This window comes from Pinus tabuliformis, chromosome 8, assembly GCF_031772625.1.
Source record: "Pinus tabuliformis cultivar Carrire ecotype Pingquan chromosome 8, CPIR1, whole genome shotgun sequence".
NCBI classification, from domain to species: Eukaryota; Viridiplantae; Streptophyta; class Pinopsida; order Pinales; family Pinaceae; genus Pinus; species Pinus tabuliformis.
Window position 1 is genome coordinate 391,755,981 of NC_142294.1, and position 22,906 is coordinate 391,778,886.

The following is a 22,906-nucleotide window of genomic DNA, read 5'->3' on the forward strand; positions in this document are numbered from 1 at the left end:
AACCTTGTTTTTCGAAATTTGTCGGAATGCAACAAAATGAAAAGCAAACAGTGCAGATGATAGAATATACCAAGTGAATGCCATTGGACCTCATAAAAATTCCTCCAAAAGTCCCTGGGCCCACTGATGACGCCAACCTGCACATGTGACCTGTTTGCCCCCAACTTTGAAAGTCCATCCTAACCATGCCATAAGGAACACCAGAAAAAGGAACATCACACTTTTCTTTTCTCTATAGCCTTGAGTCTCTCACTCCTGAGAAAATCTCTCCCTTAATGAAATTAATGTGTCTTCCACCTCTCCCTTTTCCTTTTATAATTTCTCATTGAGCTAGAGCCCAATCCCTTAATCTCTAAAGTGATGCATCCTAGGAGTAAATCCTAACCCATTTAGATCAATGGTAGAGATTAGATCTAACTCACTAAAGTAAATTAATTTACTTTTCATTAGAAATCCTTAACCTAATAGCCAACATTAATTAATAAATTTAATCAATGCTTTTTTCCTAAGTTAGGCTCATGAAAGATATCATAAAAGTCACTTACTCAACATGAACAAGTACCTAAAGAGGTTTTTGGACATCTTCTGCATGCTTGACACCTAGCCTATGCAGAAGCACTTGTATGAGTTATCATCATTAACACTTTGTTGTTCAGATTTATGTATTTTGAATAGAGTAGATGTTGAATAAGAACTTCACTATAATTCCTCTATTTTGCAACAATGTTGTGTTTGATTTTGATTCTTACCTTTCTCTTATTATTTAAGCCACACACCCATACTTTTTATTGATAAACTTTTTCTCATTTTCATTCCAAGCTTGTAACTTTGGGTGGATGTGCATACCTATTCTAAAGGTGATGTTTGAGAGATATAAATTCCCAGTGGGATTGATGCCTATTTCTGGTAAGCCATCTGAGACATGATAGATCCTATGGGTTATGCACAAAGTATGTCCCCTTCTTTTACTTTTCACTTTATCAAATAAAAATCAAGTGATGATAAATATGTTACATTTATGTCTCCTCAGTGAGTGAAGAGTCAAGACCATGTGTGGACTTCTGTTGTATTGATATGGCACTGAACCTCAAGTGGCACTGGTCGTTTGTAGGATTTTGCCAATTAGGAGGTTTGTTGTCAGATATGTTTATCTTGTCATTTTCTCTCTCCACTGTAAGATTGTCTTCTAACTTTTCTTAGATTTAGAGTATGCCACATTGCATGCTTACTTTCTTATTTCTGACACACACAGACATAAAGTCATAACAAATGGAACAGGTGAAAGAGAAGTCTATTTAACTTCAGTAATATGAAACCACCATTGTGCATATATATCTCATTCCGTTGTAAAGTAATATGTTTTCTGTACATATTTACCTTTATCCAACTATTTGTTCCAATCTGAACGCTAACTATTCGCTTCAGATGTTAACTACTTTATGGACAATTGATGATTTACAGTGATCATCATGCTATTATTATCATTCTTAGTGATTAGATATTGAGAGTTATGGGAAACTAGAACTATCATTTACTCAAACACTTGAGGGCTTGGAAATTTATTTGCTAGAAATGTTGATTCGCATCAGCAGTCTGTTTTAGTTGCGATAAAATCGGCAAAGTCTGATTTTATGAGCTAGCCGATTTTATCGGCTGATTTTTTGGCGATTGTTTGGAAAACGAGAAAATCGGGATTTTATCCAAAAATTTGGGATAAAATTGGGAGCTTTTCCAAAAAATTGTGAGTGAGGTAGTTTCTTTAACGACTTTCCTTTTTTTTTTTTTGAAAAACCGGGATTTTATCGAAAAAATCGGGATAAAATCGGGAGATTTTCCAAAAAACCGCGAGGTAGTTTCCATAACGACTTTTTAAATTAAAAAAAAGAAAGAATATTTTTGTATTTTTTTAATTTTGCCGACGAATTCAAAAACCTCCCGACTTTAACGTCTTTTTCAATTTCTGGACTCTTCCCGATTTAATCCCAACTTCGACTTTTTCCACATTGGTTTTAGATCTGTAAATTCCAGTTTCAGAAGAATATGCCATGTCTTTTTCTACTAGACATGCCTAATTTTGACAGGGACTCTCGAAAGTTATTTAGGGGTTTGGAATTGTCAGAGAGAAGATGAAAATGGTCACAAATGAAACTATTCAAAAAAAGTGCTGTGGATGCTGTGGATTATTATAATTGAGGTCACATTTGTTATGATTTACCAATTGGCTTTAGTTGTGATTATGATGAACCTATCTGTTGTTGGTAATAACTTTTATAGCTATAATATATCGCTTTTATGTGCCCCCTTTGAGACAGTTATGTCAATGTGTGCCCCTGGGTGTTTAAATTAATCCATAGTTATTTTAGGCTCCTTGAATTCACGTTAATGCATGTGAGTGAAATAAATACAGTTGGTGTTCCCTTTTCCAGGATTTCAGGAGTAGAAATGCAGTTCGATGTAAAAGCTGATGATGGGCTGGTTCATAGCATTCCAGGCAAGGAAGAAGAAAAGGGGCTTGTGGCTCTTCTAACTATGGTATGCATTTTTTTCTCCTGCATGAATGTTTTAATGAAAACAAGTTCCATCTCTCGTAACTGTGGTATGCATTTTTTATCTTCTGCATGAATGTTTTAATGGAAACAAATTTCATCTCATCAAAATTTTTCAATATTTTGTAACATAAAAAGTTATTAACTATTTCCTGAGCATAAGGCCTTAATGTAGATAAATCTAAGACAAAATCACTCAACAAAAATGGGTGGAACTGATATGAAATGCAAGGGTAAATAATGAAGAGGTGGGAAAAGGACAAAAATGTTTAAGAAGTGAGAGACAAAATTAGAAGCTCCCCTCAGTCTTGTTGGTTGATTGCATGGCATGGAAACAGGTTCTCACAAAGAAATTCTAGCAAGATAATACATGATGGGCTTATTATCATCCATAGGGTCATAAGTCACCTGTGGAACTTGAATTTAAATTTTCCCTGACTTTATTGTGAATTCATTATGGGTGTGCAAAATCTTAAAGAACACATAGCATCATTTGTTATAGGATTTCTTCACTCTCATGAAGAGTCTCTTGAAGAAGAATAAAACAGGAGATTTCTAAGTCATGAGTAGGCCATGGAGAAAATGAAGCTATCTGAAACTGGGTAGCTAGTGAAAGTGGCCTCAAACACTGCTAGAAGATACATATGAGGCTATGGATACTAATGAGAGTAAAGCTTCAACCTCCCATTCAATTGAAGTGAATTTGCCATCCAAAAAACTTGAATCACCAAGTCTAGGACAAAGATAAAATTGACCACCATGGAGACATACTAGTTGAGATTTCGGAGTCAAGAAAGAAACAATTAGTTGTCCTAAAAACATCCACTTCATAAGCCAAGGATCAACATGAACCAAGTCCCAACGTTAAGTAAACATTTGAAACTATGGTATCATGAGAGAATGGGTAATAGAAGAATGCTTCATCTTGGATCAATACAATCCTAGCTTCTAACAACAACTTGAAAGAATACATCATTCTGAAGATAATGATGAAGTAACTTGTTTAGAGCTATTCAAATTTGATAAGAAGAAGAAGTAACTTGTCTTATCTTCACATAAAAGGAGAAGTAACTTGTATTGATCAAATTGTAATTGAGACCACTTAGAGCATGATGATCGATGTAAAAAGCATCAATTCTATGGTGACTGCTTCCTGATTTTTGGCAACAACCCAAGAAAATGAATAACAAGGCTTGAAAATGGAAAAGGAGCTATAGGCAATGAAGGAAGTGATCACTTGTTTGAAAAGCCAAGTTGAGTATTAGATAACATAAGATAAAAATAATTTTATTAATATCCAACAAATGACCACAAAAGTAGGTCAATGGGACTGAAGAAGAATACAATTAGTATGAATAAAATGTGGGACTGCAAGCATTACTCCTAGAAAATGCTAAAAAATGTTGATTTTGTGTAGTATCAGGAGATATTCCCGCATGCCAAGGGGTCTCCCAAGTCAGCATAAAAGAGTTATAGAAACTAAAATATTTTTTATTTTTAATTTTTTTTAATTTTGGGGCTTCATGTAGGCTCCAAATGGTCAAGTTGACCCCCACATGAAAGGGTGTGTCCCTTGGTCAAAATTCACCCTTTTGACCTATATAAATACATGATGTGCTACTCCACTTTGATCATCAACACAGTTACACAACACAACATCTTATCTCTCTTAGAGTACTCGCATGTGTGAAAAAAGAAGGAAGAATTGACTGATCTGACCAAGCTGGTTTCTTTACTACTTGTCCCAGCTTTGACCAAGTCAACGGGGCTATTATTTGACCGAGTTCGACCTTCTATTTGATTGAATTAGCTGGCCGAGTTTGACCACCGAAGAGGCTGACTTTGACTGCAGAAACATGGTGAGTTTGATCGCAGAAGACCATTTGACAACAGGTTTGACCGCAGGTCTAAAGTTGACTGCAGGAGATGAGTTGACCATGCCAAAATTTGATCGGAATTGACTATTTGGGTGGTTTGACCAATGTTGACTGGCGGGTAGTTGGACTAGGTTTGACTGGTGTTTAAACTTGGATTTTGGCACATATATCTAGACAAATTTGGATTTGTAAACCTTGCTGAAGAAAATTTCTCCTAGAAGAAGAGTTGCTGGTTTTTTTTGCCAAGTTTGGGTTTCCTAGGGAAAAATTGTTGTCTCTATTGTTCATGGCTGTCTCTTTATGATCTTACTGTTTTCATTGCATTACTGTCGAGATTTTTTGTGTATAATTGCTCCATGATATCAATGGAATAACAATAAATTGTTAAAAATCATTAGGTAGTGTTGGAGAGGTAAATCCCCTCTGCGGACAGAGGCGATCCCACTAGCCCAAAATGGGTCTAGCAACAATCAATCAACGCTACCATGCAAGTTCCTGGTTGCAAATTGAAAGTAGATTATGAGAACCAACCTGAAGTCCAACGCTAGTGTCGTGGAAGAGTTGATACTCCCATTCCCTTGCTCCAGCAGGTCACGATCCTCACGATCTCCGCAAATGGATACCTACACATGCAAAGAACGAAGCGGATACAAGCATAAAATCTACTAAATACAACCATATATCAGTCAGAAAAGATATAGATCAAACATTATCATAATGAACAATAAGATCGGAACCATAATGATAGTTGTTTATTAATGGTAATCAACAGAGAAAAGTACAACCAAGGTTCTGATGTTGAATCCCTCCTCTGGCTGGGCGAACAGCTACATATGTCTTGCAACAAGCCTTTCTCTCTCTTTGATTATGAATGCAAAGCTCAGACTTCTGACAGTATAATCTCCCTATGCTCCAAAACTCTTACTATCACTCAAAAACTAGCACTATCACTAGCTTGTCAAATGCATGAGGACAGGCTTTTATAGATGGAGGAGGGGAAGAAGATACAATGAATCAAGACACCCATTATGGATTGGCATTATCCCCAAAAAGCCATTGTGGATAGATGTAAGGGATAGATGATGAATCTCGACATCCAAGAGATTAGCATTATCCTCAAAAACTTCATGATTTGAAGGGAAAAAACATCCGGGCGCGCGTTTGTTAAAAATATTTTCCAAACTCGGTTGGCGCAGGTGTAACTCTAAGACAGAGTGCCAACTGGCGCGCCCTCTTTTGAGGATTTCCTTCATTGGCGCGGGTAGTACATTGTGGACCCGCGCTAATGGAAAAAGGGCACTTTTCAGGGATATTTTGCAGGAGATGTCTTCAAGGCACATGAAGTCCATACTTAGGGGAACATAATGCAAGTGTTTTTAAGTTATGTCACTGCTCACAGGTCCCGAAATGAGTCCTCCAAAGTGCGGGAAAGGGGTAACAGGGACGGTGACCAATGGTGACAAATTACTGTGTAACAGATGCCCCCTAAAGCATGAGGCCCGAGAGAGAGAGAGGGGTGAAATGCTTTACAAGAACACATGCAACTGCCGCCAGAGAATCTGCATAGAGAGATACAACTGATAGCTCAAGTACATGATATATGTGGTATGGTCGCATCCATCCATAACAGAGTACATAATAATCTAGGATTCTAGATCCATGGTATGGGCGCAGCCATCCGGTTAGGATCGATGAATAGACTCAGGTATGGTCGCAACCATCCAGTGAATGAGTCATGTAACAAGAATCCACAAAATCACAGCCTGGATTCCAACAGACAAAATCCAGGGTCTTGCGCTCCATCTCGACCCGAACAAAAGTACAAGTTCAAGCATGCGAATACATGAGCTGAAGTCGAACATGCATGAACATCGTCTGATTACCAGTCAATAATGAAAACTGTTAACAGACACGAGAGGTACCACCAATAATGACAATGGCCCTCAAGGTACTATAGGTACAATCTACGGCGTGCGAATTAGTGAGCTGGCGTCGAACACCCGTAGAATCATTCGATCGGAGGCCAATGATGAAAACCTCACGTCGAACACGAAGAACCTGCCATTGAGGCATGCAGGCTCCAAGGCATCGGAAGGGAGTCTCTAGATCAGCTTCCTGGATAATGAGTTGAAGTCGACAGGAAGTGACCTTGATCGAAGGTGGGCCATAGTGTTTCCCACATCATCGACACGAGACAGAGAAAAAATATTATGGTGGATCAAAATTGTGTGAGCTATCAAAAAGAGGTTGCTACTCTGCAGAGGTCAACTTCTCTTGAACATATCGGCGGCACGACAGTGGAATTGGCAGTGTTTGACATCAATGGATTAGAGGTCATGGTGACGAGGCAATGAGCAGATGAGAGGTCAAACAAGATTACCCAAATCCACGGAGGCAAGTGAAAAATGAGATGAGATATCCCCACCCAGACACGAAAGCAGACAAGTGCCATGTTCAAGAGCGACATACTGCCGACACGACAATAATTATGGTTCCATTTTCCCCTACCATTTCTGGTGAGTACCCCAATTATTTTTATTTACAAGCTTGATGGGGATAGCATATGCTTGTAACGTCATCTTGACGGACTCCAATGTCATTAAGTTTTAATGAGTCTGACAAAGGAAAAACTCGGCGTCTTTTCATGTTTAGAGAGTTTGAAAAGACTACGGAAAAGAAAACTCCAAAGGTGTCCTTTTTCGTAAAGTTGTGTCTTTCGAGCCCGAAAAAGTATAAAACAATGCTCGAAAGAACCGCCCGACCATTACGATCGAGGAGTACTTTTCATAAGTAGTGATTTCGACCTGAAAAAGTAAAAAAGCGATCGAAACCACGTCGTTTCGAAACCGTTAACGAACCTGAAACGACAAAGGTCCGACGATCTTTTCGTTTTTACACAGTCGGAAAAGAGTTTAAAGACGACCGCCTCTTATTTACGTTTAACGAGTCAAGAGGGATAACTCGGCGATCTTTTCATCTTTAAACGGTCGGAAAAGAGCTGAAAGCAGACCTCCATTTTTATTCTCTTTAACGAGTCAAAAAGGGAAAAATACTCGGCAATCTTTTCATTTTTTATGAGTCAGAAAAGAGCTTAAAAGGAGACTCGTCCTGGAGGAACGAGTGGTATAAAGGGTAGCAACTGGTTCCGGCAATGGTGGAACTACTCAAAACATGTAATGGTCAAGAGGCTGTCTAATAAAACCACTCATCGCTGCGGTTCCTCAGGAAAGGATAAACAACCAAGTGAAAGCATATGATCGGCCAAAAAGATGGTGGCGATGGAATGAAACAACCAAGGCTCATCTAACAGAATTTAGCAGATAAAAGGCAATCACGAGATGTAAATCAGGTATGGTTTCATTTTTACACAAGCTTGAAGCTAAAACGCAGTCCTAGATGATCTATGCATGACCTAGAGGAGATGCCCTAACTCCTAACGTAGTTATGGAGGAAAGGCCACAGTGTTGTCCTAAAGGGGTCATGACACCTACAACGAGGAAAAGAAGGTAGCATGGAGCCTTCTAGGATCTGTTTTGAGCGCTGGTTGCTATTGCAAGAAGGTCGAGTATGTTCGGGGCTAAACGCAGGTCAAAGACAAGTTTTTTGGGCAACAAACGAGGTAAGGAACTCTGTTTTGGAGGGGGTTGTAGGTGACAGCAAGGACTGCGGTAGGCCGCAGGCCTAACCACTTCAAAACAGGGACATCGTGGAAGTGTTTGGGGCTGTAAAGTGCCCAGAACAACAACACGAGTGGAGAGAAGCCTTACTTGCATAGGCTGAATTTCACGAGGGAAATTTTGGGCCAGATTTGAGGACAGTTAGGGACTGTTGTGTGCCCTAACCAGTCCCAGAAATTACAATAGTAATGAAGTGAGAAGTAGCAACATTTGTATGGTGTGTTGGCAGCAAGATACATGGGACAACAAGGTCATATGGTGCAGCAAAGAAAGATGGGACAACAAGGTCACATGGTGCAGCAAAGGAAGATGGGACAGCAAGGTCACATGGTGCAGCGAAGGAAGATGCAACAACAAGGTGCAACAAGCACATGGTGGCAAGCATGGTGCAACAAACAAATGGGGCAACAAGGCTATGATGCTTGGTGGAGCATGGTACTTGGGCAGCAAGCTATGACATGGTACAACAATGTCACATTGGGACAGCATGGCAAGCATGGTGTTGCAAGCACATGGGACATGTAGTATAGCAATCATGGTGCAACAATGAGATGCAACATGATGGGCACGGTGAGGTACAAGATGAGGCAGCACTGGTGAGTGCAGCAAGATGATAAGGTACAACAAGATGTTGCAGTATAGGAAGCTGCAGCATAAGGAGCAACAATATGATAATGAGGTCTAGCATAGTGATGATGGGTGCAGCATGATGCAACACAGTGAGGTGCAGCATGATGACGAGGTGCAACACTATGATGGGTCATGAAGTCACCTGGGAGAATTAGTTGAAGCAGCATGTCTTCAATTGAGTTCAGCTACCTCATGTATCATCATCTTAGAGATAATCTATGCTCTTATTTAGATAATTCAAAGTGTTGACTTCTGTGGTAAATGTACTATCTCTCTCTCTCTCTCTGCTGAACTATTGAAGAACATATAAGAAGAATTGATCAAGGTTTTCCCCACTTTGGGGTTTGTCCCTGGCTAACGCCACATCTTGTGTCCTCTTGTCTTGGCTTGTCTTTTGCGACCTACTAAGTTGCAGGAAACGCAGGTACAGGGTCCGTTTCCGTACGGAAACGAAACGGAAACGCGTTTCTGCGTACCGTACGGCCTGGAAACGCGTTTCCGGCCGTACGGCCACGTTTCCCGAAACGGAAACTTGGCCGTACGGCCGGAAACGCGTTTCCAGGCCGTACGTGCCACGTTTCCCAAAAAAAAACACTTGTTTTTTAATTTTTTTTTTTTTTTTTTTTTTTAATTTGTTTTTAATTTTTTTTAGGGTTTCCAGGTAGGAAATGTGATGTAAATTTAATCTTAATGTTTAAATGTTTATGTAAGTAAATGTATCATTCATCCTTTATGATTGCACATATATATAATAATAATTTTTAAATATTTTTAATATATATATATATATATATATATTATTATATATATATATTATTATATATATTCGCGTTTCCCCGTTTCCAAAATTTGGGGAGGTCGCGTTTCGTTTCGCTTCCCCGTTTCGTTTCGCTTCCGCGTTTCCCCGTTTCGTGCAACTTAGGCGACCTATGTTTATGTTCTATCTGCAATTTACTTTAATGCTGATGTGATTGCTAATCTGGAAAAGATATTGAGCTAGTTGTGAAAATTGAAATAAATTGCTCTAAGCATAGAACATACCTAAAATTAACATATTGTCTTAGTGGAAGGTGGAGTTTGAGGAGCCCATCTTGGAGGAGTCACCTTCATGGTTAGAGCCAGATGATCCATTAGAATAGGGGCAACGAGAGGAGGAGGACTTGGAGGAGGAGCAACACGAGGAGGAGGAGCAGGAGGAGGAGGAGGAGGACACTGTGGGAGCATCAACATCAACACCATTTGCTATAGATATAGGAGAGCACAACTCCATACCTAGCACTCATTATTTGACATTAGGTGCAGAGGTAGGACCAGGGCCTTCTATTACTAGGGGCAGGCCTGGCAAAACAACCCATCATGTTTTCCCGTAAAAGGGGGAGAGGGCAGTGATTTCAGATAGATAGCTGCTAGTTTTATTTGTTTTGCTACATATAACTCATGATGATGAGATACTTTTATATATGTGATGTTATTTTGTATTGGTTCTCCACATTTGAGTCCTTGATTGGACAATTATCAGGGATCAGCAGGATTTGGTATCGCTGTAACGAATAAAATATATAAATAATATAAATATAATGTAAATGATAATAATCATAATTAATTATTCGTAAAGTAGTAATTAGGTTGAAGAGGCATGTCTAATAAGACATGACTCTTCATGAAGAGACACTTGCGGGGTATATAAGCAAGTCTCTTGTTCTCATTGTAATTCATGATCATTTTTATTTTTATTCACATATTTAATATAATATTTGATCCTCATGGATATCTTTATATTCCAAGTCTTTTGGAGTAATTAATTTATAGAAGGAACTTTGTTCGCTTCATTTGGTATAGCCAACGTGGTATCAGAGCCACGTTGGTTGATCACCAGGCCTTTGGCTATCAACATATCATCAACTTCGTTGCTGTCATAATTGAAGCATTTCGCTACATATTGGGAGATTCTCCATTTTTTATGTCTTTGGCCATTATTTAAAAAAAATTAATAAAGAATAAAGAAGAAGGGTATATAAAAAAAAAAAAAGAGGAAAGGAAATAATATATTCTGAAGAAACAAAAAAAAAAGTGAAAATATATATATATATATATATATATATATATATATATATAAAGGGTTTTACATTATTGATAAAAGTGCATAATAAAGATAAGCGGGAATCTTTTCAAGTATATTTAAAATTTTTTACGTGGAGAAGTCCGTGGTTTTAGAAACCAATGGTAATCCCCATGGTTTTAGAAACCAGTGGTAAGTTTTACATTTTACGTGGAGAACATTAACTGCCCATGGTAATTGCCCATGGTATTTTAGAAACCAATGGTAATTGCCCGTGGTTTTAGAAACCAGCAGTAAGTTTTACATTTTACGTGGAGAACATTAACCGAGGTTTTAGAAACAACCCATGGTAATAGCCCATGGTATTTTAAAAGTTAAAGAGAAAACATGGATACAAAAGCTCTTACGTGAAAGGTAAATATTACTTTTTACTTAAAAAGTATTCTGAATATCATGACTGTGTGACGTGATGTTTATATTTATTAAGTGGGGTGACATTAAAAAGTTATCAAGGGAGTAATTAAGTATATAAAAAAGGGACCAATTTATTATTAAAAAAAAGTGAAACTATTATTATTTTAAAATAATAAAGTTATTTTGAAAAGGGGTCTTAATATAAAGAAATACATACATATATAGAGGGAACAATATAAAGGAGTATTTTTTTTAATAAAAGGGTATTCAAGTTTTTAACAATCCACATTAAGGGAGAATATTGGAAATATATATATATATATATATATATATATATATATATATATATATATATATATATATATAAAGGGAGATAAAATAAGTTATTAAAAAAAAAAATTCCATACAAAGTTAAAATGATGAAGGAAGAAAGGTTTTTCTATAATGGTCTTTCAGCTAGGAAATATCCAAGGAAGAGAAGTTAATGTCGCCATCAACCCAAGCAATGATAAAAATTATATCAACATCAACTTGCCAAATCAACTATTAATTCCAGAGCTAAGCATTAGTGTAAAGAAAAGTATTTTTGACCAAAACAAGTATAAAATTAGTGATCAATAGGTCATTATGACTACATATCTCAATTTCATGTTGTAAGGACGGATAGAAACACTGCCATCATACTCGGTCAACCTTGGTTTAAGGATTTGGGTACATTCATGTTAAACATAAAGAAACAAGTTTTGACGTTTCCATATAAAGGGAAGATGGTCATGTTTCGAGACATAACAAGTAAATCAAAATCAATAAAATCTTCATTAGAAAACCTTAAGGATATCTCAGATTTGATGTTTCAAGATAACGAAAAAACTATATCAAAGAAGCAAAAAGAGCTTGAAGAAGTCATCTGCAACAGAGACAAAGAAATTTTGTGCCTAAGAGATCACCAATAAAAGCTACTCAAACAAGTCAAGAAAGCTAAAGCATCAAAGAAGGAACTCAAGGAGCACTTATCAGAACAAGAAGAGGAAACTTTGCGTTTAAAGAACCTTAATAAAAATTTATTAGAACAAATCAGAGATCTAAAAGATGAAAAACTTAAAATTCGAAACACTGAAAATAATGTTGATGAATCAAAAACCAAAGAACTTTTACATCTGAGAAACCATAATCAAAGTCTGCTCATTCAAACTAAGAAACTTAAGGAGGATAAGAAACAATTAAAAGATAAGTTGGAACAAGTCACTCAAGTAGAAGTATTAGAATCTCCGGTCACAACCGTTCAAGTTGAAAATAAGGGAATGAATACCCATCCCGTGAATGTGACAACTCAAGAAGACAAGTCAGTTGAAGAAACGACACACGTAGATGTTGCAGTTCAGACAATGAACATCCCAAGTGAATGTTCCATAACCATCTGAACAACATCTTTGCCAGAAGAAAATATAAAAATTGGCACATGTCCAGTAAGGAGAAATCAAACCAAAGAAGTTCCATATTGACATCCGAATCATGAGAGTAGACAACTCAACCAGGCTACGTATCGGGACTCTTCAGACCAGAAACAACAAATTGATGTTTCTCATCACATCCATTGTAGCTGCTCCCTCTGACACAAAAATCCTACCTGACATGGAATCTGAGTTGAAAACCATACTCCTAGAAGCTTTTCGCTTTTGATAATTTTGCATGACTATCCCGACCATATCTACCCTGAGGCTATTGACTTCTGCCAATCCTGTTGGTTGTTGGTACAGTACTTCGTACCTCCCACTGGTTACTACCAGCATTGCCAACAACTACTGACCCATGCCTGTCGCGGCAGATCCCCTACTTAACGACTCTTGCTATGCATTGTATCTTGTAGCTTCTTCGATCATGCCCAGTGTGGCAACCTACTTGCGACACGATCCCCTGCAACCATCCCTGACTGCTCTGACTAGTCTATAGTTGGTAGTTACATCTGGGACCCGAATCCATGTTGATTTTATTAAGAGAAATTGATTTTCTATTCAGATAATTACTTTCAATGATTTCTTTAACTAAGTTCACTTATGCCATATATATCATTATTCAATTATACATAGAAAATCTCAACATTAATGCAACAATGACAATGGGATTATAAAGAGTGTTGAGAAACCAAGTGTAAGAGAGATTGATACTTGATTGCTCCTCTTGATAATTACATGTGAATGTTTAGCTACCTTCTTATTACTTATTATGTCTTCTTCCTCGAGCAATTATACAATTGTACAAAACACAAAGATCACAAAGAAATAAGAGACGCCGAGATTTAGGTTCGAAGCCAGGGAAAAATCCCACAAGGGGAAAATCCAACAATCCTTCTGTTACAGAATCATAACAAAATGAGATATCCAGGACTCAAGACCAAGACCAAGTCTGCTACAAAGAGTCCAAGTCAAACCATCCTCCAAGTCCGGTTAATTTTTGGCAGCTATGGAGAAATCCCCTAGTCCTTCCTACTTATTGAGCAATCAAATAAAATGGATATAATTATTGAAAGGAATTTATTATAATTTTATTCAACATTAACCTCAAAATATTTGAGGGAAAATTGTTTAATAAAAAATTAAATTTAAGTCGCCTCTTTTGATTAAGTTGGCTTGGCAAATAGACATGTCCTTTCGAACTTTCAAACAACTATAAATACGCCATTATGTTGGTCTTTTTGGAACAAGAAAAATTAGATCTCTCTGCATTTTCGGATGGTATATATATTCTGAAATTTTCAGATGCATCTTTCACAAAGGTTAAGGATATTTCGAAAAGGTTATAATTTGAAGTGCTTCAGGACTATGTGTATAATACAGGACCCTCATGCATTCTGCCACAGGGCACAAATTTTGCCACAAAACTTACACAAGGCTACAAGACCTTGTTATTTTTTGTAGCATCGGATGTGTTCTAGCCACAAAATTTTGTGGAGAGGCTAGAATACATGAGATCTCGAAAACCCAGAAATCGCTTGTGGAAATTCCACCTAGAAGTGTCTCAATTAGATTATTAACCAATTTTTAAATATTTCCTTAGTCTAAACTTAGGGAATATGGTTAATTAATCAGTATTAATTGAGATAAGGTGTGAATCATCTAGAAACTCACATAGATCGACGCATAAATGATCCTAGGCATTGATTAAGTTTTAATCATGGTCGCTGGTGCTCCAACAATAGATTATAAAAGAAGGTTGATGTGGTGATGAAGATCATCCAATGCAGATACTCACTTGCCTAGGAAATTTGATTTTCGCAGTAGCAACATCTCAGCAGATAAAATAGAGCCAGAGGGTGAGTAACAGGTGGAGCAGGAGAGCAACAATATTCCAAGAGAAATTTTTCAGTTCCCGGAAGAGTTGAAGGAAGGCCGAAATCTTCAGAGGACCAGCGTATGGATTGCGCAGAGGCTGATGCAGGCATCTCATGCAGAAGTTAGGGAAGCTATTTTAGAGGCAGAAAATAATTGTGGTGTGAGAGAAAACTCTCACAATATTTTTGCCAATGTTTTCTTCAGATTATATTTCCAGTTGGGCATCTAAATTATTGTACTCATATTTGTTGCTAAACATTAATAATAAAACCCTCATTTGCTGCACCGGTTTTCCCAATTTGGGTTTTTTCTAGGGACAATTGTCCAAAAATAACTATGTCAATTTGATTGTGCGTGCTAAAATTTTTTAGTTCCCAGTGTTTTATTTTTCGTAGTATTTGTATGGTGAAAAATTGTAGCTGTGATTTTATTCATTATTTGCCGTAGTAAATAAATTGCAGAATTAATTTATGAGTTAGAAGAATAATCTCTAGTAGCTGCAATAGATAGAACTTTCACATAGTATCAGATCTTAATTGATCAGCCAGGAAGCTCAGAAGCGGGAAAGAGGAATTTCGCTTTTCAGAGAGAGAAACAGTTCGAAATTCCCAGAGAGACTGCACAGAGCCCAGAAAAGGCAGTTCGAGTTACTAGGGCAGCAGTGCGATTTTTCAGTTGAGAGGAGGCAGGAAAATAGAATTTCTCAGATTAGTGATTCCAGCAGTCAGAAGGAGTAGTTGCAGCTCAGATTTTTCGCTGAGCAAAATACTGGTTGGACACAAAAAAGTTTTGCTGCAAGCTACAAAATCCGCGTCGGGAGGAAAAGAGAAATAACACACTAAATCTGTCCCATGGACATAAGTAACATTCAAGAGACCTCAGATTTGTCTTCCAGATTGGAAGACACATTTGCTTGCTTAGCAGGATCAAGTTCACAGGGAGTCTGGTACATAGATAGTGGAGCTTCAGCTCACATGATAGGGGTTAGAGAATATTTCTCTAGCTATAAAGAGGAGCAGATGGATTTCCAGATTACTATGGGAAAGAAAATGAAATGTACTCCAACAGGGAGGGGTACCATAAATTTTTAGGGGGGATCAGGAGCAAGCACCAGTGGTTTAAATGTATTGCATGTGCCAGGATTGGGTATGAAACTGATTTCAGTATCCCAGTTACAGGATAAAGGGTACGATGTTCACTTTGTAGGGAGGAAAGTGTATGTCAAGCACCCGAGATGGAAGAAAGTAAGACAGATTGGAGTTCGAAGTAACAGGTTGTACTGATTACAAATCGATTCTCCAATGGCACTGATAGGCAACAACAGTAGCAGTGGGAAGGAGCTGAATGAATTATGGCACAAAAAAATGGGACATCTACATCATCGAGCACTTAGGATGGTCAAGGAAACCATAATAGGGGTTCCTGAACTAGGGACTAAACACGATGATGTGTGTAGAGGGCGCGCACTTGGAAAGTATGCTAAGGCGAAATTTCCAAGGAGTGACAACAAAGCTAATGGCGTGTTAAGATTTATACACTCAGATATTTGTGGCCCGATGTCCATTGGAGCTCTCAACGGTGTTGAGTATTTCATCACCTTTCTTGATGATCATTCCAGGAAAAAACCTGGATCTACTTCTTGAAGACCAAGGATGAGATCTTTGATCGTTTCAGAGAGTTTAAAGCTCTCATGGAGAATGTGACAAGGAAGAAAGATCAAGGTACTTCACTTAGATAATGGTGGAGAGTATATTGATAAAGACTTCACAAATTTCTGCGCGAAGGCATCAAGAGAGAATGGAAAACTCCATATAATCCACAACAGAATGGTGTAGCCGAGCAGTAAAACAAAACCATTGTTGGAGCTGCGAAGGCTATGTTATATACCAGATTCTACCCAGATTACTGTGGGTAGAAGCATGTAACACGACAATGTATATTCATGACAGGACTCCTCATAGAGCATTGGGGACAAAAACGCCAGAAGGAGTCTTCACGGGAAAGAAGCTTGAAGTGAGCCACCTAAGAATTTTTGGCAGCGTTGCTTATTGTCACGTGCCAGATGATAAAAGTACCAAATTGGATCATACTACAGAGAAGGGATTTTTTGTTGTGTACAACGAAACCTCAAGGCATTCAAAATCTATATTCCTAGCAGTAGGAATGTTAAAATTGGCAACTAAGGCAAAACTTCATGTGGGTCATCTTATTCATGGTTGATAATATTTTTATTAGATTCCTCTCGTCGAGAGGTGTAGGATTGATATAAATATCATCCGATTCCGATAAGTATTCATGGAGATATGAATTTATTTTGTTTATGGAATTATTATCAAGCCGACCTACAACTCATGTAGGCTCAGAAGCCCAACAGTCGCATCTATTCAAACATCAATAGTTGTGTATAAATACAGGACTTTTCTTCATTTGCACTCACTCATCTCATCACATCTCTCTCTCTCTCTCTCTACTGCACAGAAAAGAATCTCCTCTATTACGCAGAAACGGGTCTCTCCCTCACACGTGAAGCCGGAAGCTACTGAAATTGAAGCTGCAACTGCAAAAGTAAAGTTTGACCTGCGTGGACCAGAAGATCTCCTCATCTAAACTGCGCTGTAGGTTCATCTGAACCTCCTCTAAAAGCCGCAACTTTTGGTGGTGGAATCAAGTCAATCCGACAGACGGTTTGCAAGATATCGACTGCCCTGGTTTGAAAGAAGCTGCTGAAACTAAAGCTGCAACTGCAGAAGTGAAGTTTGACCTGCGTGGATCAGAATATCTCCTCATCTGAACTATGCTGTAGGTTCATCTGAACCTCCTCTGAAAGCCGCAACTTTTGGTGGTGGAATCAAGTCAATCCGACGAACGGTTTGCAAGATATCGACTGCCCTAGTTTGAAGGAAGCTGCTGAAACTGAAGTTACAACTGCAGAAGTGAAGTTTGACTTGCATGGATCAAAAGATCTCCTCATTTGAACTGCACTGTAGGTTCATCTGAACCTTCTCTGAAAGCCGCAACTTTTAGTGGTGGAATCAAGTCAATTCGACAAACGGTTTGCAAGATATCGACTGCCCTAGTTTGAAGCTAGAAGCTGCCGAAACTGAAGCTGCAACTGCAGAAGTAAAGTTTGACCTGTGTGGACTAGAAGATCCCCTCATTTGAACTGCACTGTAGGTTCATCTGAACCTCCTCTGGAAGCTACAACTTTTGGTGGTGGAATCAAGCTGATCCGACAGTCAGTTTGTGAGATATCGTCTGCCCTAGTTTGATGATGAAGCCGTTGATGCTGATGCTACTGATCTAGGGTTTGCTACTGCTCATATAAATCAGATTTATTGTACTATTTCTCTCTGCTGAATTATTGAAGATAAAAGAAGATTTGATCAAAGGGTTTCCCCACACATTGTGGGGTTTGTCCCTGGCTAGCCACCACATCTTGTGTCTCTTGTCTTGGCTTGTTTTTAGTCGATCGTTTAATGTTCCATCTGCACTTTACTTTATGTACATGTGATTGCTAATCTGTGGACTACAATAAGAAAAAGAAGGAAACTGTTATAAGCATAGAACATACCATAACTTAACATGGTATCAGAGCTGAGGTGAAGACAAAGCCCGAGCAAGAGCATGAGCAATCACCGAAGAGAAGATTGGCAAGGCTATCTTAAAAGAACTATGGGGTCTTGAACACTCTTTCTTAACGAAGACAAGCTCCTTGAGAAAGCTGACTATCACGGATGGAAGATGTCTATCGATTTAACCCTAGAAGATCAAGGAGTGCTGGACCATGCAAGAGGCAATATTGTTGAGTCTCCGTCAAATGCATCCGCTGCTGCCTAGAACAAATGGAAAAACGGAGAAGTCAAAACGAAGACGATCATTCGAGACTCTATCGACAAGAACTTGGTGGCCTACATCTCTGAACTGGACACCTCCAAGGAAATCTACGATAGACTGGTGAGTTTATTTAAAGTTAATGATGCGAATCAAGTTTTGTTTCTTAGAAATAAGCTGAGGGAAATCAAGAAGGGTAAAGATGAGAGTATGCAAGCATACTTCTTAAGGATCACCGAAATTAGGAACAATCTCCTATCTATTGGGGAGGCTATTACTAACATGGAAATGGCACTCACAACTCTTGGAGGATTACCATCCCAATGGTACGTGTTCAGGACTACTCTTCTGAATTACAATGTAATTCCTGGTTTCGAGGAATTAATGGCTAGATGCATTCAAGAAGAAACAAGGGTAGAATAGCAAAGGTAAAAGGAATGCTGGAAATCAAGGAAGAGGACAACCATTCAAGAAGGCTAGAAATTCCAGGATGTATTAAATGCACATGACCTCCAAAAGAACCTGGTGTCCATCTCGGCAATGGAAGAAAAAGGCTACAAGGTAACCTTTAGCGATGGCAAGGTACGTATATGGAAAAATAATGTTAAAGATGCCTTTACTCTTGGGTTTCGTGCTAATTCTTTATATCAGGTCGATGGAAGTCCGCTAGGTGTCATATCTTATGACACATCTCTTCATTCCGAACTTTAGCATCGGAGGTTTGCCCACCTTCATTACAAAGCTCTACCCGATGTAAGACAGATGGTAACAGGGATGCCCGAATTCCAAGTAGAGAAAGAAGGTGTATGTTCGTGATGTGCCGAAGGAAAGCTCAAAAGGGGACCTTTCACCCCAAGTCAAAGCAAGACCTCCGATATATTACAGTTGGTTCACTCAGGCATATTTGAGGTTGGCATTAAGAGGGAGACTACTACACCACATACTCCTAAGCAGAATGGTGTGGCGGAAAGGAAGAACAATACGATTGTGGAAGCTGTCTCTATGGGTAGATGATGTAACAATGCCTGAGGTGGAGGAACCCATGGATCCTATTTATCCACCTGAGCCTCCCTCTTCTAGGAAGAGGCCTTCGTGGCTTAGGGGGATACTTTGATGATGCTGAAGGACATGCTGCACCTCGAGGAACCTTCTGTGAAAGTAAGAAACCTAACAGGTATCAGGGATACCTGACCATCATGAGCATGATTATACAAAATGAGCCTTCATCATTCTCAGATGCCGTCAAGCATCAAGTATGGAAGGTTGCTATGACCGAAGAATATGAGTCTATTATGAAGAATGATGTCTAGGAAGTAGTTCCCAGACCCCAGCACAAGACAGTTGTCACTTCAAAATGGCTTTACAAGATAAAGTTGTAGCAAATGGAAGTACGAAATAATATAAGGCTCGTTTTGTTGCTTGTGGTTTCTCCCAGAAGGAAGGTATAGACTATGATGTGATAGTTGCACCTATTGCTAGATATACGACCATTCGCTCGATCATAGCCCTTACGGTTTCACAAGGATGGAACTTACATCAGATGGATATCAAGACCGTGTTCTTGCATGGTTCAATCAAAGAAGAGGTCTACATGGAGAAACCCGAAGGATTTGAGATTTATGATGGAAAATCTCATGTATGCAGGTTGAAGAAAGCTCTCTATGGGCTGAAGCAAGCGCCTCGAGCATGGTATGAGAGGATCAATGGCTACTTGATGAAGCTGGGATTGGAGTGAAGCTGATCCTAACCTTTACTTTAAGGTTGAAGATGACAAGCCTCTCATACTGGTGCTGTATGTGGATGACCTCTTTCTAATAGGTGCACACCCTCTCATTCAAAAATGTAAGAGGGAGTTGGCTTCTGAATTTGAAATGAAGGACCAAGGACTTTAAGTGTGGTAGAAGCCAAGGGAAATTTTCCTATCTCAAGGAAAATATGTGGTGAAGACTCTGAAAATATTTAGTATGGTGGACTGCAAGCCTGCGACTACCTCGAGGATCTTAACTTTCCGAAGTTATATGGTAGTGATGTCTGACCAGATTTGGGAAATGCCTCTGAGTTTCAAAAACTCATTCGCGTTGATGTTCTTGGTGAACCTCCATCCGAACATATGTTTCACAGTTAGCATTGTGAGCTCATATTTGGTTGAGCCTCACTAGATTGGTGCCAAGAATCTTCTGAGATGTCTTCAGGACATAATCTCTGATGGATTGAGATACACTGCCGGAAATATGAAACTGCATGATTATTCGAATGTTGATTAGGCAAATAGTGTAGAGGATCACTGGAGCACTTTTTAGTGCTTTTTCTCTTTGGATTCTGCTTCGATATAATGGATGAGCAGGAAGTTCAAGTCGGTTTCCATAAGCACTGCCTAGACCAGATACATATCTATGAGTATGATCTCGTATGAAGCTGCCTGGTTGGGGAAGCTCTTTAGTGAGCTGTTTGAACACATACCACTGTGATTCTCTGTAACAATCAGAGGTGGGATTGGATTATTGAGTAATCTCGTATTCATTGATTGCTCCAGCAGATAGACATCATTTGGGATATGGTAAGTCGATGAGCAAGGAGGCTCCATCGCATTAAGATGATGTACAGGTCGATACACCTTGTCAAAGCCCCAAGGAAAGATCTAATCCGTGATTTTCCCAAACGATTTGGAGTCGTCAAGAAACCCTTGTACAAGGGTCCTGCATGTTGCATACATTGAGCTCTGGGAGCTCTAAGGGCTTGCGGTTCTTACTGGAGCAACATACGACCACAGGGTGACTCACCCTCCCCTGGTGGTGCGCACTGGAACAAGATGATTCACTCTCGTGGCACAAGATGATTCACTGTCTTGTGGAACGGGATGATTCGCTCTCCTCTGTAGCAGGATGATTAGTTCTCCTGTGAGGCCTAGATTGATGTGTTCTCTTGTGAGGCCTGGATTGATGTGTTCTCCATGGCCACTGTAGCAGGATTGATGTGTTCTCCTGTGAGGCCTGGATTGATGTGTTCTCCATGGCGACTGTAGCAGGATTGATGTGTTCTCCTGTGAGGCCTGGATTGATGTGTTCTCCATGTTGGCCTGGATTGATGTGTTCTCCATGGCGATTGTAGCAGGATTGATGTGTTCTCCTGTGAGGACAGGATTGATTAGTTCTCCTGTCGAGGCATCCTACCCATGCAGTCTGGGACTCATGGGAAGTACCTCTCATCTGACCAATGAGCAGGGAAATGAAGTTAGGGACCATAGTAGTACCGATGGATGCATCATTGTGTCTACCGTACTCCCTACACTAGGATGACCTCCATTGATTTGGTATCAATGATACTGGTCTGAGACCAGTGGTAGGAGTTGTACCATACTATGACACCGACTTCGGGTAGGTTGAGACTGGTCTGGGACCAGTGGTAGGAGTTGTACCATACTATGACACTGACTTCGGGTCGGTTGAGACTGGTCTGGGACCAGTGGTAGGAGTTGTACCATACTATGACACTGACTTCGGGTCGGTTGAGACTGGTCTGGGACCAGTGGTACATACTCTAAGACTGACTTCGTGTCAGTGCAGTACTAGTCCGGGACCAGTGAGAGTGGTACATAGTATGACATTGACTTCAGGTCGGTTGAGATTGGTCTAGGACCAGTGGTACACTCTCTGAGACTGCAATACTGGTCTGAGACCAGTGGTAGGAGTGGTACTTACTATGAAGCTGACTTCGAGTCGGTTGAGACTGGTTTGGGACCAGTGGTACGCACTCTGAGACTGACTTTGAGTCAGTGGAGGATGATACTGGTCTGGGACCAGTGGAGTTGTATTCACTATGACGCTGACTTCGGGTTGGTTGAGACTGGTCTGGGACCAGTGGTACATACTCTGAGATTAACTTTGAGTCAGTATGATACATCCTCGATCATTTCTTCTTCTTCATAATTTGGACAAAAGCAGAGCAGAACAAAACAATGCAAGAGCAAAGCAGAGCAGAACAGAACAATGCAAGAGCAAAGCAGAACAGAGCAGAACAATACAGATCAGTACAGGGTAGAACAAGACAAAGCAGAACAGGCAGAATAGAGCAGAGCAGGGCAAGGGTCAGGTTGTACAAGGCAGTGCATTTGATGGATGAATAGTAACGACCGATAGACAGATTGCAGATGAAGTTCTCCCTAGTTGAGAGGCAATGTTAAAATTGGGAACTAGGGCAAAACTTCATGTGGGTCAACTTATTCATGGCTGATAATATTTTTATTAGATTCCTCTCGTCGAGAGGTGTAGGATTGATATAAAGATCATCTGATTCTGATAAGTATTCATGGAGATATGAATTTATTTTGATTATGGAATTATTACCAAGCCGACCTACAACTCATGTAGACTCAGAAGCCCAACAGTGGCATCTATTCAAACATCAACATTTGTGTATAAATACAGGAGGACTTTTCCTCATTTGCACTCACTCATCTCATCACATCTATCTGTCTCTACTACGCAGAAAAGAGTCTCTTCTCTATTGCGCAGAAAAGGGTCTCTCCCTCACACCTGTGAAGCCA

The 22,906-nt window shown here is 39.4% G+C and overlaps 1 protein-coding gene across 1 annotated transcript in view; it reads left to right on the top strand.

Moving 5' to 3' along the window:
* LOC149235739 (Tetratricopeptide repeat (TPR)-like superfamily protein) overlaps positions 1–22,906 on the top strand; it is a 448,879-nt gene that overhangs the window by 375,761 nt on the left and 50,212 nt on the right. The window contains exon 13 of the mRNA XM_089372185.1: positions 2,427–2,532. Coding sequence (XP_089228311.1) covers positions 2,427–2,532 — 106 coding nt within the window. The remainder of the gene's footprint in view (positions 1–2,426; positions 2,533–22,906) is intronic.